Here is a 16,283-nt window from a genome sequence, read left to right as displayed (position 1 = left end):
CACGCCCGTTTGTCTTCTACCTCGCGCTCTATGTGCTGTCAGGCTAGACTGTGACACGGATGTTTGCCGTTGCGTACGTCCCGCGCGGGATGTGGTTGGCCGGTGGAGAAGTGATGAAAGAGTGGTGTGCGGGTTCAGGTTTCCTGTCTGGGAATTCCGTGTCGTTGGAGAAGGGAGGGGGGCGAAAGGGAAAGGAAAGGGAGAGATGATCAGAGAGCCAAGATGCTTGCTGATGGAGTAATGTCTGCTGGGAAGACGAACATGTTTGGGGGAAGATGGAAAAAAGGCCGAGCCGAATTGCGGGGGTGGGGTTAGTTGAGTGAGATACCCGAGCTTCCACGGCACACTGCACCAGGACTGCCCCACCATTCCCACCTCACCTACGGACAAGGGGCCGATGACCGCAACTACTTTACTAGATAGATCATGGTCACATATCATTGCCATCAAGATGGCAAAATGATGTTCCTGGATGATGGCAGTAATCACCTAGGCACTCATTGGCTCGCCAATAACTTGATTTGTCGTCGGAGGGGTGTGAAGCCTAAGACATGTTGGCCTGCCTGAAGCTCGGTAGGCGGCGGCCGGAGGACGGAGGGGCCGCGGGGCTGGAGGCCGAGGCGTGTGAGCTGTGCTTGTGATACCTTATGCCCCGGCGCGGGCGCTGCATGCTCTACGTCCAGCAGGACCCCTAAAATGCCTGCTATTACTTATCAATTACCTTATCGGTGCGTCTTAGGCACCTCAAGACAAGGAACCGCACGCCTCACGCGGTACCGGAGCTTTCATACTTTCAGTGTGCATCAACGGCTTCATTTGTTCTCATGTCTTCTATTTCATTAGATCAGCCGTCTGGATTACATCTCCATACCCGCGTCTTTGGCCATACACCAGCCATCGCTAATACGGCTAAGAATAAATGTGTTGACACAAGCGCTGGCTTCCGTGGCATGCGCCCACGCTTCCCTCAACAAAAATAGACCCTGTCTAGATGGCGCCGTCGATATCCCGCCCATGACGGGGCCGGACAAACATGCAACGCTAAACGCGAACACCGAGACAGGACACCATCTCAAACTTTTCCCTGTCATCCCAAGAGCCTCTGGCCAAACCTGGCCGCTTTCTCATCCCAAACGCGGCGGGCGTGCTGCGTCCCTCCCGTAACGCCAAATAAGCATACAGCAGCCAACCAAAGCCGCCCCGAACGCCACCCCGACGCCGTCGCATATTGAACCTCTCCTCATGTTGCGCTGCCCTCCGGAATCACCCGGATGCTCTGCCTTAGATTCTCCCTCCGTCGCTCATCCTTGGACTGCACCATCACGCTTGCCGTCCTCCTGACGTGGGCCGCGAGGTTGTGCACCGAACGCCTGGCCATCCTGTTCGGCGAGTTGGCCGCCGTCACGGGCGACCCGGTACCGGAGGATGACATGGACGACACAGTCTTCGCGGTGGTGGGCGTCGCCACGGTTCGGGGTTCCGCTCCCGGCCCATCGACCGGTGATGTGCCCTCTGAGACCGCCCTCCGGTGCTCGCCGCTCCACCTGAAGACACGGGAAATGGCGTCCGAGTACTTCACCCGGAGACGGTCATCGTCCATCGAGTGTGCGTGCATGTCTGGACGCGAGCCCGCCGTCAGTCTTCCCGAGCCCGTCATGGGACCCGGTGGGGATGGGGACTGCGATTGCGTCGTGGTATTGATGCCCGTCGGGGGGCGCTTCCTACCCGACTGAAGCACCTTGGTCGCGAAGCTCAGTCGGTTCTTGGGAGGCACAATGGAGTCGCGACCCGACTCGGTGCTGGCCCTGGACGATGCCGCAGCCTTCTTGCGCCCAGAGTTCGCAATTGACGTGGCTGTCGCGTGGTAAAGGTCCTTGGCTCCCACATAGCTAACCTCCATATGATTGTTTCGCCGTGCCGGCAACGTCTCAAAGTGATGCATGCCGGGCGACCTGAGCGGTCCAATCTCCGAGTCGCGGCGGCGTGGGCTCGCCTCGTCAAAGTCGAGAATCTCAACCCGGGGCGGTACCGGCGAAGCAGGGATCCAAGATGCGTAGTTTCGCTTTGAACTGGGACTGAAGTCCCAATCACTGTCAAAATCTGATTCGTCGTCATAATCATCAGTAATAAGGCCTAGTGTCCGCGTCGGTTCTGATGATGATGGCGGCGGGGGTTTGCTCGGGTTGTCCGGTGTTGACGGTGGGAACGCGAGCTTGCCTGGTGGCAGGGGAGACCGGGGTGGACGCGGTGGCGGGATAGCTTTATATGCGACATCGAGGCCTGTGATCTGTTTGATCTTGGCTGAAGAACGATGTAGTGTGCAAGGCGTGGTTATCGGGTTCAAAAGTAACGGCGACGACGGTAGATTCGGTGTTGAAAGGCGCCGTGGAGCCAAAGCTCTCGTCACCTCTTCATCGCGTGGAAGTCGCCGAGGCGTTGGCGAGCAGCTTCGGTGTTCTGATGATCTCCTGGATACAGGTGTCGGGCTGTGCTGGATCAGAATTGTACTGATCTCGTTTTCGAGTCTCTCGATCGCCTCCCGCCCTGATGGTGCCGGTGACGGCGTATTCCTGCGTCTGCTTCGCGATCTCGTACTATTGATTGTCGTCCTCGATGCAACAGAGAAAGCCGAGACCTGGCGTGAAAGACCGGGTCTCAAAGGAGGAAGTGGTGGCAGGGGCTTTCTTTGGTATGTGCTCGACGGTTGTTGAGGAGGCAGATCGTGTCCAGGCGGAATGGCAATCTCTAAGCCAGGCGGCAACTGGCTGGGGATGATTCGAGGTTCCATCTTGGATGATTCCTCGACGGGACAGTGGGATGGGATTTCGGTGCGTAAGAGGGAAAAAGTCCAGCAAGAATGATATCTAGGACGAAATCCGGGAGTCAGGCGCAATATGTTCCATACCACTGGTAGCAGCCCGTCGATGACCAAGCTGATGAGCGAGACACCCAACCGAATGCGGCGAAATGATTTTCTAGAACTGAGCACGAAGTCTTTGTCGGTGGTGATGACTGGATCGGGAATGGCCAGCACAAAGCGAATGACTCTCTGAACAAAGAGTTGTCGTGTGGAAAGTAAAGGCCAAGCCGCGGTAGCAAGCCCTCGTCAGTTGAGGACCCCTTCGATGAACTTCAAGAATTCGACTGAATGGCGGATGTGTGCAATCTCAACGTGCGTTAGAAGAGGAAACAAAAAGGTCCCCTCTCAAACGCCTGAGTTAGAGGGGGTTTGGCTGCCGTTATCTACGTCGTGAGAAACCAAAGCATCAGTTGGCATCATGTGTGCCGAACCATCCATCAAGACGTCTGATGGTGTCAAGCTTGTCACTGTTTGACAGTTTGGCTGAGCCACGTTCATTCGCCCAATGAAGCGAATTGCTGCTCACATCCATTGAGATGATTGCTTGATCAGGCCACTTGTTTGCCCGTACTGGTTGCAAGAGGATGTATGCCAAGGTTGTTTGGAGCAGATGTCCCTGCATGTTGATCTGCAGGGCTGACGCTGTGATGCTCCTGCTCCCTGTGCCACCCCTGATCTTCCTACCTTGACATCCCGTCCACTCCGGGGCCGAGGCGGAACGGCAGGAGCATGAACCTAATCGACATTTACACGCGTAAAGGCGTGGGGTCTTCAGCAAGCAAGGTTAGAGCATCTTCGAGGCTTCGCGCCGAATACTTGGCCAGAGTCCGAGACTCAAAGCAGTCTTGGCTTCTACAACCGCCGGTCGACGAGACTTCGTAGTATGAATGTCCGTCAGCGCGGACAATGAAGCTAAGAAATTGTTGCGCCTCGCGCTGAAAGATGGCTCTTGGCTACAATTCGCCCAAGAACGACTATCTAGGAGAGCTCTGTTTGTGCTCGGGAAGACGACAGCCCGCGGCGGCCGCGTGCTTTGGCATCATGAGGAGAAACGGCGGCTTGACCTTACTGTCCCGGGGCTGCGCAGGCAGCCCATGGCTCACGCCCCCTTTGCACTCATGTTACGAACGAACAATGCTGCAAACTTGAATGGGTGAAGACACCCAAAATCTGCTTGAATGCCTCCTCGATGAGCTCTGAGACATTGCCCTTGTCGACCCGCCAGCTTGGGTCGAGCGGGGTGCTTCCCGGGAGAGTGGAACATGGAGGAAGCTTCGCCTTTCCCCGTCGAATCGCCGCACAGATTTGGTCGATGACGGACATCATGATGGAGGCTAGTCTTTGTCTACACAGGCCGCTCTAACCGAGTCCCAGCTCTCACAGATCTGGCGCCAAATACGAGACACAGGGATGAATCGTGATTCTGCTCTAGGGCCTCGCAACCTGACTTAGGATCTCGCCTTCGCATCTGAAATTCATAGGGGACCGGAGAGATGGAAGTAATAGGCCGTTGAAGGTCGGAATAGCCGTTTGAAATCTCTGCTGTAATCGGATTGGGTATCGAGCGTAGTTCATGGCCTGACGGGCCCCTTTGGAGTTGTTGCCAGACCCACGTCATTCTGTCCGCAAACGGCGATAGACAGCAGTTCCCTCGCTTTACAGAGTGTGGCGGCCCGATGGTAGCCAATCGCGATGCTTTCTCGCACCAGCCCCGGGGCCAGGCCTGCTCTGATGAACCAGGCGCCCCTGCCCGAGTTCTCGACCCGTCTCTTTTCCAGGGCCTGCCGTGTTCACGGCTGAGGAGCTCCGTAATCGTATGGGATTGCTGAGAGGGTTGCCAGGCGCAATCGAAACCGATGCCTTTTCTTGTGGCGATCGCAGTTTGGAAGCTCCCGCTTGTGGTCTTCTCCGCCGGTGGACACGTGCTACGATCTGTGGATGCTGCATAGCCTCACCCTGCCTCAGCCATTCTCCTGTATGCCGTACGCTTAAAATCAGCACAAAAGCATTGTGGTTCTCCAAGAGAAATGTCCAAAAGCATCTTCCTTGAGGCTGGCTTGAAGGCTTATCATAGACGCATGGCCTTGTGTGGCGTACTGCATCCTTAAGGTCTCTGGGACAGGAATGCTTCATGACGATTGCGAGGGACTCGTATTACACGTGTCATGCAAGCTGGCAAGTTACTGCAAGCCCGTGGCTGACAGGAAAGATCCAGGCGAACTGGTCAATACTGACATTGAAAGGAGTATCTTCTGGTATTTCCGAGCCTGAGCACAGTGAATTGTCGATCCATGGGGGAAGCTGAAGAAAGGCTGAAGTCGGAGGGATCTGCATGATGATACAGTGATCTGAAGATCTCAAGGCCATTCCGACGGCCCAGGAACATCCTCAATCGTAGAACATGAGGTTGCGATTGGCAACAAGTCTGGATCGATGGGTGGTGACCAGAGCTCCTTTTGGCGGTCTCTGGCCTTTCAGCGGAACTGGTCTTGGACGAGACAACTCTAAGCCTCAATGCTTCCACGGATGCGGAAAAGAAATTGCGAGCAATAGTAGACGAGAGGTCTCCTTTTCTCATGGCGGCTCATTAACTGTCCGTCCCGCGTTGGGTACGTGGTTACCCGTGCGGGGGGCAGATATCCTGCAGCTAGCTCGAGCATTGGGCAGACTGGACAGGGATGAGCCAATGCCGTCCCATCTTTTGACTGATGGCTTGCAGACGATCTCCAGGCTAGCCAGGGGGGTCCTCCCGCTTTCTCCCTCTCTTCGTAACTCCCGTGGTCCAGACAGCGCCAGCACAGATTCAATCTCCTGGCTGGTGTCAGTATGCGTCTGGCGTGCGTCAGCTCGGGCTTCTTCGAGTCAAGCTGGCGTCAGCTACGCCATGTGTCTAGGTACAGACGGGCTTGCGACTGCGGTCGCGGTCAATCGCGTTCGCAGCCAAACATTCCGCGCGCGCCAGCTGGGTCGTAGTTTACCCGTGTGTCTTGGATCTGTTCCAGAGGTAGCGCGGGTGCCTAGGGAGCCTAGCATTCCTCTTGACCTGAGATTCTCCTTGATTGTGAGCCAAATAGGAAATAGGAAGTTCATGCAACAATCAACAAGGCCGGACAGGAAGTAGCAAGTGTTTGCGAGCTCCCATTGTGCAGGCCATGATTCGCCGATACGTGAGTCCGCGACGACGACCGACGTCCTTCCGTCTACCAATCTGGGTCTGGGTACTCCTTGCCATTGGGCTGCTCGAGTCTGCGTACCACTGTAGCAGATTCAGGGTACCAGTGCCGGTCGAAGAGCAAGATGAGCCGTTCTCCACGTCGTGTCGTGAGCCAGACGTGACCGGCAACCGCGAGAACGGAGTGATTGTCATGCTGGCGAGGAACTCGGAGCTCGAGGCCGCAAATCATACCGTCGCATCTTTCGAGAGGCATTTCAATCGATGGTTCCATTACCCAATCGTGTTCCTCAACGATGAGCCGTTCGACAACAGGTTCATGGAGGTGCTGGGGAGTACATCAAGCGGAGACGTGACATTCGAGACAATACAACGGGAAGATTGGACGTTTCCGACGTGGCTCAACCAAACAGCAGCGAAGGAGAGCATCGCCAAGCAGGGAGCACGTGGAACGATACATGCTGGGCAAGAAGGCTACCACCACATGTGCCGGTTCTATTCAGGGTGAGTAAGAAAGGCTGGGCAGGTACAGTGTACTTGAGGACAGAGACTCACCGAAAGCAACGCAGGAAATTCTACCACCTCGAAGTACTCCAAAAGTACAAGTGGTACTGGCGACTCGAACCGGACGTCGATTTCTACTGCTCGATAACATACGATCCGTTCGTCGAAATGGCCCGGCGCAAGAAGGTGTACGGCTTCACATTGTCTCTCTGGGAGGAATGGGCCACGGTCCCGTCGCTGTTCCGACACACGGCCGAGTTCAAGGAGGCTTTCGACATCGCGTCATCGTCGCTTTGGACGGCGATGATGGAGCCGTCCTGGTTGCCGTATCCACTGAGATCACTGATGAGTTTTCTACCGCATCGCAATCGATTCGGCGACGTCTGGAGCGGCTGCCACTACTGGAGTAATTTCGAGATTGCAGACCTCGACTTCTTCAGGGGCAAACAATACCAGTCATTCTTCAGGGTGCTCGAAAGCACGGGCGGGTTCTATTTCGAAAGGGTGAGTCGATAGCCGTACATTGAAGAATACGTCAAGGCACATGATGGTGTTGGGGAGTGTAAAGAGGAAGACGCCGGCCGGGGTGAATTGGGAAAGAAGAAGTCACTTCCTTTTCAAGACTGCCGAGCCGCTTCCCGAAATACCTCCACTACGCCGCTGCCTTGGCGACTTTCGGGTTGCACAAGATCGCTGACAGGGATTTGTCGTTGCATTTAGTGGGGAGATGCCGCTGTACATTCACTGGCCGTGGGCATGCTTCTTGACCCCAGTCAGGTTCACCACTTTGAAGACTTTGGATACAGACATGACGACGTCTTCCAATGTCCGGCGAATGCCCCAGGAGGGCAGTTGGAAGGCTCTCTAAGGCTTGGCAACAAAACATTCTCGCCACCAATCGAAGGCGGCATTGGGTGCCGGTGCGAATGCGACGGCCGGAGAAGGAGCAATTATAACGGATACTGCTTGAATAAGTTGAAGGCGCCGAACACGTCAAAAAGGCCTTGGCTGTCTTGGTCACTGTGAACAAACGCCCTTGCATTGGATTATAGCGTTGGAGGAAATAATGGGAGTTGAGTTCCTGTGTAAGTTGCCTACCTAACCAGGATACTTGGAGGATAAACGAAGGAGATACCCATGTCATAATCGCATATACAGCTTCACATAGAACAGATCCGTTTAAAGATAATCTATAGACTCGATGAAAGGTGTCGAACTCCTGCGGGCCCCCAAGCAGATCGCTGATTTTGACCGCTCTTCCGTCTAGGCCGATAACTCCAGAGATTCCTAATCGCACACTACATTACAGTACTTTTCTCATCAGGGGGCTTGCTGGGCCCCTAGTCTTCGTCAGAATCATACTTGCCCTGGTAGTCCCCCAGCAAGATATCGTCAACTCCCAATCCCGACGTGTTGTTCCTAAGCCACTCCGTCTCGACTCGGAAGAATATCCACACCCAACGTCGGAATACCTCAAGTGATTGCAAAAGGAAAATGGAGCTCTCAAAGTCGGTGAACTTGTCCAAAGTCGCGCTCAGCTTAATGGACCAAGTGCAACGCAGCATCAGATCCATCCCGATAACACAGTAGTAGATGACCGGCTGCTGGAAAACAAGTCGCCGCCGCAGGCCGAATGCATGTTCCGGATTGTTGCGCTCCCTGGCCGAGGAGAAGAGAGTCAGGTCCCAATCCTTGGCGACATCCCAATACCAAGAGTAGAGCGAGTTGACCAGTGCTGCCACCAACCACGCCCTATTCAGCCCGGGCGCAGACGTGCCGGCCGGCAAGCTGCGCTGCATTGCGCCGAAGATAATGACCGGAAACGCTGTCGCGTACTTGGTTGCGTTGGCAAGATGCTGACCGCCCCAGCCGACAGACTCTTTATACGGCGCCCTCTTTACTCGCAAATATTCGATGATACACTGTCGGAACCGGATCGCGAAAGGCACGGCCATGATGAGCGGTACCATGACAGTTCCGCCACAGCTGCGGTCAGGACGAGCGGTCGAGGAACCAGACGGCGTGAAGAACATGCAGAGAACAACGTAGAGGTCTCCCAAGATTTTCGAGTAGCTCGTCAACACATCGGCGAGCAGGATGTCTCCGAACTTGCCGTCCTGAGCCTGCGCGATCCCTCCGATGCTCACGCGCTTTAGTGTCGCAAGGAACCGCGAGCGCCCGCCGTGTGAGAAGCTGCGGATCGGGACGAAGAAGATGGCCGCGAGGGCGACGAAATATGTCATCGGCAGCCAGTCATATTCGATAACGAGGGAGGGTGTGCGACGGGTGAAGATCCAGAACGTCGAGATCGAGAGGAATAAGACGGTGGAAAGGACGGTCGCGAGGCGGTATGTCGAGAGGTGATGCGCCGGCTCCGTCGGAGAGGATCGTGTAGGGTATCGGATCAAGGTGGGCACGTCGATTTTGAACTGGTGAAGGCAGTGGAGGTTCACTCCCCAACCCCAAACGGCTATCTCGCTGTCAGTTCCGTTTTCTAAGCGTCAGGTATTGGCGACTTACCCAGTATGATAATAAACCCAATGCGATAGGGCAGGGGAAAGGTCAAGCTGAACGAGTCGAGCTCCGACTCAACCTTCGGATCACCGTCCATGGCGCTGGGTGAGAAGGGAACAAGGCATCGAGAACGGAAAGGAGGGGCGGGCTCTACGGAGCCAGAACTGTGTCCAAAGGAGTGACTAGAACTCAAAGAAACTTCATGCGAATTAAATCGGTGGTCGACCGCGACTGGAAGTGTATCACGAGGAATCGACTTCAAGCGGAGGGAGGGATGCGTAGAATGCGCCGTGTCCAGTTCAGGAGTAGATTGAATTAATTGTCCGCCGGCTTATCGTTATCGACATGGCCCGTGCTCTGAGATCTTACGTACCTCCGCTGGATGACGTCCACTCCTTTTAATTAGCAAAGGGTAATCATTTGCTAACTTTTCAACTCTGATTGCATTTGAATATCTTCTACCCTTTAAGCCTAGCTATATCTAATTTATGGAGGTTTACGCTATACTATAAAAATTCTATTTATATTTTAATAGATACTTATTATATATTATAATATGACTTATAATAACTAAGAAAGCTTGAATCTAAATTTATAAGAATATTATTAATAATTTTAATAATTTATAAATAACTTATTATATAAAATTATATAAAAAGAAAAATATAGATCTATTATTTTTCTATTTATCAACTATCTTTAATAAAATCAACTTATTATAATTAAATTTATTAGAATACTTATTACTAAATTAGTAAGCTAAAAAAAATTAATTTTATTATTTTAGTAAGAATATATAGATAATAACTTTAGTTCTTTATTAATTATATACATTTTGATATTAGATCTCTAAGTAAATTTAAAAATAAATATTCTTACTAAATATTTATTTATTAAATTACTATATTCTTTTTTTTCTAATTTAATAAAAAGATACTTAATATTAAAAAGTATTAAACTAACTAGTAATTGTTAACACAGGTATAAGCGTATTCAGGGGCGTGGTATATGCGCCTATATAGTATAAGGTTATAGATGTGGTAATGTTATGATAAAAAGTAATAATTCTGATCATTTATGAGCATTTAATTGAATAGATAAGAATAAGGGAACAGATGTATTGTGATGAGTCTGGTTGTTGTTGTTCGCAGGTTGCAACCTCTAGTAGGGAAAAGTGAGGGGAAAGATAACCTGAAACGTAACCTGCTAAACTGCTAGTTACATAAGGTGCTTACGTAACTGTACGTATTACATAATCAATATTATAGTTATAAGTTATAATAAATCAAGTATTTTTATATAAGGTTTTATACCTTAAAACTTTATTAGTTTATTTTATATAGAATATTAAAGTAAGTTTAGCGTTATTATTATTCTTATATTATTATTATTATTATAAAAGAATGTTATATGTTAACAGTAATAACTCTATAAAATATTTAGAAATAATAAGAAAATAGAAGAAATTTCGAATAAACTTAATAAACTAAATAACTTTAAAAAAATATAAAAATAAAATAATTATAGTAATTACTATAATCCTCTCTAACTATTAAAGCTAACTAAAGAGTGAGAAGAAAAAGGAGAAGGGAAAAGGGGTAGTTATAAAAGTAGCTTATATATTAGTAGAGTTTCTAAAAAGTATACTTTAATGTACTATATCACTTCATAGTAATAATTGCATTTGAATATGTTAAGCGACCGGTGAATTGTCTTTTAGAAGGACCACATCTTATTCAAACCCGAGGAAGTTTCGCAATTTCCCACAAGTGTCATAGCGCCTATATTCGACGTTGGTCGCCTCACCGAGGCTCACCGAGGTGTCGGTCACATCTCGATCCGAGTTCGTGAGGGTGGGATCGTCAGCGCCATGCACACAAACAATGGTCTTTCTGACCACCAATTTCAGGCGAGTTAGAACTTTTGGCTGCATTCAAGCGCCCGTTGGAAGGGCGGGGTACGTTTCTGCAACGTCACTCAAAGAACATTAACCGTAACCCCTCCGGCCGGCCATCGGCGCGGGAAACGAATAACTAACTGTATGACTGAGCTACCTATTTGAAGTTGTCTACTGAGGCCAACTTTCCATCTTCATTTCATCTTCGAACTCCAGAGACAAATTTGATTTTTACTCATTCATCATGTCTCCTAAACGAATTCCCAAGTACGTCGTCGCTTCCTTGGCCATCTCACTCGGGGGGCTTGTGAATGGCCTCGACACAGGCTCTATCGGAGCGATAACAGCCATGTCTCAATTCAAAGAGTCGATAGGGAACTTGAGCCCCTTTCTCGTTGGTTTCACAGTCTCACTCATAATGCTTACGGGGGCCATTCCGTCCGTCTTGACCGGGTATCTTGCAGACAGGTTCGGACGCCTGAAATTGAACGTTGCGGGAGCTATCTTATTCGGAATTGGAGTATTGCTCCAGGGTACAGCATACACGCTGCCACACTTCCTGTTTGGAAGGGCTTTGGCTGGCCTCGGCGAGGGAGTCTTTCTGGCCAACTTGAGCGTCTACATCTGCGAAATTTCACCCGCCAGATCCAGGGGTATGTTGGCTGCGCTCCCTCAGTTCATGTCGACCGCGGGAGTCTGTGTTGGATATTTTGCCGCCTACGGGACCGTCAATATCGATTCGAGCTTGTCCTGGCGGCTGCCCTATGTAATTCAAGGTGTTTCCGCCGTCTTGTTCGGTGCTAGCAGCCTCGTCCTCCCCGAATCACCGAGGTGGTTACTACTTCACGGCCGTCGAGCTGACGCCATGCGCGCCCTCGAACGACTCGACTTTTCCAGAGCCGAAGCTGAGCGGGACTTTCTCTCTACTTCGCAATCAGAGCAAAAGCCTAGTCTTTCTCCATGGCAGAGCTTTACCCTGCTGTTCAAGAGAGGATACCGTACTAGAACAACCCTGGCCATCTTCATTCTCGGCATGATTCAGCTGTCTGGCATCGACGGCGTTGTCTACGTGAGTCCGCTCAACAATTGCTTCTGTACCCCACTGACGCAACCAAGTACGCACCGATTCTATTCGCACGAGCTGGTCTCCCAGGGGAAACCGCCGCCTTCTTAGCCTCAGGTCTGTCGGCGATTCTGATGCTCGCCATCTCCGTTCCGGCGTTCTTGCTCGCCGATAAATGGGGTCGGCGGACCTCAGCCATCTCAGGAGGCGTCGGTCTCACATGCTGCATGCTGTTGATGGGCATACTGTACGCTGCCGGGGTCGTTCATCCATACGGGGCCGCCCGATGGATCGTCATCATCTGTGTGTTCGCTTTCGGCCTCACGTACTCAGCGACATGGAACATTGTCGGCAAAGTCTACGCCAGCGAGATTCAGCCAGGGAACACCCGCGCCGCAGCAAATTGCGTGGGAACGGGCGCCAACTTTGTAAGTGCCACATGATCGAAAATTCTCCGTGCGGTGTCGCTCACACAGTCGCATAGCTCTGCAACTGGATCGTCGCCATGATCACCCCGATTCTCCTCGACAAGTCCGCCTTTGGAGCTTACTTCCTCTTCGCCGGTCTGGCCTTCGGTACTACCGCGGTCCTGGCAGCTTACATGCCTGAGACGCGCGGCCGGTCACTGGAAAGTATTCAAGAAGCCTTCCATCGGCCTCCGTTCAAGGGCCTGGATCACTACTTGGGACGTATGAAACCCCGCCACAGAAGGACCGTCCGCGAGGAAGACCCCACCGGCTCTGGTGTGGAGCTCGGCCCGTCCGGTCGGTCGGCCGCGAGCAGTGTGGTCGATGCCGCTTCGAGCGGGCTACGGCTTGACGTTTCAACGTAGGGGTGTTGGATCCCGTCAAGTGGTTTTAATCTGGGAGGTAAGTCCTGTGTCTCTGGTAGACAGTTGTCTACGTATTCTACCTTTACGTATTGTCTACCAGAGGCATCGGGCTTACAAGATTAAAGACTAGGTTGATGGGATATGAAGTGAAGAGAGTAGAAACACTCCATACCTCAGCATCCGATATGAGGAGTCGAGATAGACACTTTGAGATTCTCTGTTAATGAGTTTCGTTGAGGATGTGCTGTTGAGCATATGTTGTGATAACCCTGAGATCCCCAGACTTAGACGTAGCTAACTGTATAGAATTGAATCCTCGATCGTGAATCTCCTTTGCGGGCCCACGATACACAAATGGCGTTCCTGTGTGCTTATGTGGAATAGCGATGACTGGATGTCTTGACATATCTAATACCAATGTCAGTCGTCTTTCCGCCCGGCGGGGGTTAAAAATGCAGTGAAGAAGCGACCCCCTATAGCGGCACAGCAGACCGCCTGGTGCCAAGATACTGGACACCTCGGCAAAAACAAACTACGTGTATACAATCTTGTGACTTTGTAAGCGTGGTACCTTGCCAAGATATTGTGTCTATGTCTCTGTTTAGGGCCTGTTTTCTTTCTCTAGAAAATAGTCTTTCATCCTAGAATGGACGAAGCGATTCAGGTAGAGGGGGAAACAAGTAAGGTATTCATAGGTCATCGCTAACACTTATCTACATTACACTTCATCTAACCTAGTGGTAACATCAAGCTTACTAGACCTGAAAGACAACATATTTGATTGCGAACTACCTTTATATCACGTTTCCACGACCCCTTCGAGTTAGTCGCGAAAGGGCCTGTCGTTCACCCGCACGTCAGGGGTTAAAAATGCAGTGAAGATGCGGCGTGTGGCTTCATCATCTACGAGTTGCATAATCCTATTGGTGCAATGCATTAGTGGAACTGAAATGCGCAGAAGAGTAGGATCACATGAGGCCTAAGCCGTAGTCCAATCATTCACACTCACTCCGCCCAACGACGCGTTGGCATATGCAAACATCCCCGCCTTCGAACCTGAGGGATTGAATCCGGGGACTTTAGGAGCTTGGCTAGATGTCAGCGTGGATGCCTAAAGGCGGGCAGTGCTATCAGTTGATTACTTTGGTAATAAGATCTCTACAGGAAAATCATCCTCTCATTCTTACCGGAAATATTTTGGTTTGTCCCTAGGACTTGTCGAAGTGGTACTGAACTTTCCAGATCTAGATATGCCAGCCATGCCGAATCAACTCTTCGATCGCGAACTGCTTTGCGGTTTCACGACATGACCTTGTTCTGAGTGGCACTCGAATAGAAAGGTATAGCCTGCACCAGGACAGAGCTCACTCATTCCCAGTCACCACTTTCAAAAGTCAAATCCACACATCGAGGGCGCATGGTTTCTATTTCTATCCCTACATACAACGTCGCCCTCCACCTACACCTCAAAACTCTCACGTCAACCTCGACACCCCATCCTTAAACTTCTCAAAAATGCTCAAATCAACCGCCGCAGCCATGGCCTCATACCCAGCCGGGTTCAAATGCAAATGATCCCCCGTATCAAACTCTGCCCTCAACCTCTCCGGCGCCGCGGGATCCCTCACCGCCGCGTCAAAGTCGATTACGGCATCGTACCGCCCCGAGGTGCGGATCCAATCGTTCACGCGCTGCCGCGTCTTCTCCCGCTCGGGGTCCGAGTACGGCTGGTCGGCGCCGGTGAAGGGCGTGATGGTCGCGCCGAAGACGGGGATGCCGAAGCGGTGCAGGCGTGTGGCGATCTGGTCGAAGGCGAGGAGGAGGCGGTCGCCGATGGCGGTCTGCGAGGCGGTGTCGTTGGCCGCGACGCCGATGTCGTTGACGCCCTCGAAGATCACGGCGTAGCGCACGCCAGTGTGGGCGACGACGTCGCGGTCGAGACGGCCCAGGGCGTTGGGGCCGAGGCCGTCGGCGAGGACGCGGTTGCCGCCCGCGGCCTGGTTGACGACGGCGATGTTCCGCGTGGTGGCGGAGGAGGAGTTGGAGGTCTGCAGGCGCGCGAGGAGGCGGTCCGGCCAGCGGTTGTTGGCGTTGGTGGTCGAGCCGCGGCCGTCGCTGATGGAATCGCCGACGATGGCGACCGCCGCGGAGGAGCCCTTGGGTACCTGGGCCTCGATGGCGCTGATGAGGTACCAGTGGTCCGTCGCGGTGGCGTTGCCGCCGAGGTCCTGGTCGGCGACGCGGTTGCCGGCGGCGAGGAGGGAGGTGGTGCGGGAGCCGGGGTGGCCGGTGATGCTGTTGGTGGACTGGCCGTCGGCGAGGTAGATTGTGACGGAGACGACGGCGTTGGCGTCGACGGGGAGGTCAATGGGGTCCGAGAAGACGACGGCGCCGTTGGGGACGGCGAAGGTGCCGCTGCCGGAGAAGGTGACGATCTGGAGGGAGGCGGCGTCGATGGCGCTCGTGCCGGCCGTGTTGTTCGCGGTGCGGGCGATTGTGACAGCCGTGATGGGGAGGTCGGAGCCCCCGAAGACGTTGCTTATCTGGAGGCGCAGGGTGGACGAGGGCAGGGAGAGCTTGACTGTCTGGCGGAGGGTTGCGTCGTTGAAAACGCGGCCAGTTTCGTTCTGCAAAGTGTCAGAAGATGAAGGAGGTCGTATGGAGGTGCACTTACAAACGGCGCCGGAGGTAAGTTGGCCGGCTCGACGAGCTGAGGCATAGTGCCCCAGACGGTCACCCATTCTTTCTCGTCCCGAGTGGGAAAGCGCGAGCGCGCTGCCTCGGTCAATGGCAATGCGATCAGCAAGGCCGCGAGGGCCGTCTTGAGCGAGAACAACATCGTGAGAGCCTCAAAGTCACCCAACGGATGGCACGCTCCAAGATGCTCCAGCTACGGGGGCCGGGAGTGGTATTTAAGGCATGCTACCTTTGATCTCATTGTGCCTGGTTGCCCCTCAATATAACAAGCTTTCCAATTGGGAGTATTGCTGCGCTCGCCATGTGGGCACACGCGATGTTCCGGCAATACGGAATTGATGGGTGATGGATAATGGGGGGTTGAACCCGGTTGAAGTTCAGGCTAAATTCAACTGCCCGTGGGGAAATTTGAGGAGATGAGTTCGTCCCATGCGAATACTACGCCGTCTCCAAGTCCGGCCCGCTTTGGGGGATGCTTTCCCCCGCATGACAAAGACTCATTGGAGAGACTGGGGGGCGATCTGGGGGACGGTGACGGCCGAGATTAAATGGGCTCGGTGACGGGAGAAAAGGAAACGCTGACGAAGACTGGGGTGACGATCAGGCATTGACATTCCAATGCTACACTAAAGTGCATGCTAGCGTACAAGAGGACGGGGACCGGCTTCTCCAAGAAACGACTGTGATTGCTTTCTCCAAACAACATTATCCATTACAAACTACAAACTTCAGACAAGGACTGAA

At 52.5% G+C, this 16,283-nt stretch overlaps 5 protein-coding genes across 5 annotated transcripts; 2 read left to right on the top strand and 3 right to left on the bottom strand.

Moving 5' to 3' along the window:
- Positions 1 to 1,240: 1,240 nt before the first annotated feature.
- CGCA056_v000825 (uncharacterized protein) lies at positions 1,241 to 2,788 on the bottom strand (the record flags this gene model as incomplete). The annotated part of the gene is made up of 2 exons (XM_037316086.1): positions 1,241 to 2,301; positions 2,596 to 2,788. The coding sequence occupies 2 exons, from the start codon at positions 2,786 to 2,788 to the stop codon at positions 1,241 to 1,243; spliced, it is 1,254 nt and encodes a 417-aa protein (XP_037184495.1).
- A 3,224-nt stretch (positions 2,789 to 6,012) lies between these two features.
- CGCA056_v000824 (O-glycoside alpha-1,2-mannosyltransferase-like protein 4) lies at positions 6,013 to 7,052 on the top strand (the record flags this gene model as incomplete). Its single annotated transcript, XM_037316085.1, has 2 exons — positions 6,013 to 6,536; positions 6,602 to 7,052. The coding sequence occupies 2 exons, from the start codon at positions 6,013 to 6,015 to the stop codon at positions 7,050 to 7,052; spliced, it is 975 nt and encodes a 324-aa protein (XP_037185258.1).
- An 824-nt stretch (positions 7,053 to 7,876) lies between these two features.
- Positions 7,877 to 9,147, bottom strand: CGCA056_v000823 (Protein ERD1-like protein 1; the record flags this gene model as incomplete). The annotated part of the gene is made up of 2 exons (XM_037316084.1): positions 7,877 to 9,006; positions 9,057 to 9,147. 2 exons carry the CDS (start codon positions 9,145 to 9,147, stop codon positions 7,877 to 7,879), a joined length of 1,221 nt encoding a protein of 406 aa, XP_037185263.1.
- A 2,044-nt stretch (positions 9,148 to 11,191) lies between these two features.
- Positions 11,192 to 12,842, top strand: MST8 (Sugar transport protein MST8; the record flags this gene model as incomplete). Its single annotated transcript, XM_037316083.1, has 3 exons — positions 11,192 to 12,016; positions 12,064 to 12,438; positions 12,495 to 12,842. The coding sequence occupies 3 exons, from the start codon at positions 11,192 to 11,194 to the stop codon at positions 12,840 to 12,842; spliced, it is 1,548 nt and encodes a 515-aa protein (XP_037185264.1).
- Positions 12,843 to 14,317: 1,475 nt separating this feature from the next.
- CGCA056_v000821 (uncharacterized protein) lies at positions 14,318 to 15,681 on the bottom strand (the record flags this gene model as incomplete). Its single annotated transcript, XM_037316082.1, has 2 exons — positions 14,318 to 15,469; positions 15,517 to 15,681. The coding sequence occupies 2 exons, from the start codon at positions 15,679 to 15,681 to the stop codon at positions 14,318 to 14,320; spliced, it is 1,317 nt and encodes a 438-aa protein (XP_037184499.1).
- Positions 15,682 to 16,283: the final 602 nt, after the last annotated feature.

This window comes from Colletotrichum aenigma (assembly GCF_013390185.1).
Source record: "Colletotrichum aenigma strain Cg56 chromosome Unknown KSG_Cg56_contig01, whole genome shotgun sequence".
Lineage (NCBI taxonomy): Eukaryota > Fungi > Ascomycota > Sordariomycetes > Glomerellales > Glomerellaceae > Colletotrichum > Colletotrichum aenigma.
This window is presented reverse-complemented; position numbering and strand designations above follow the sequence as displayed.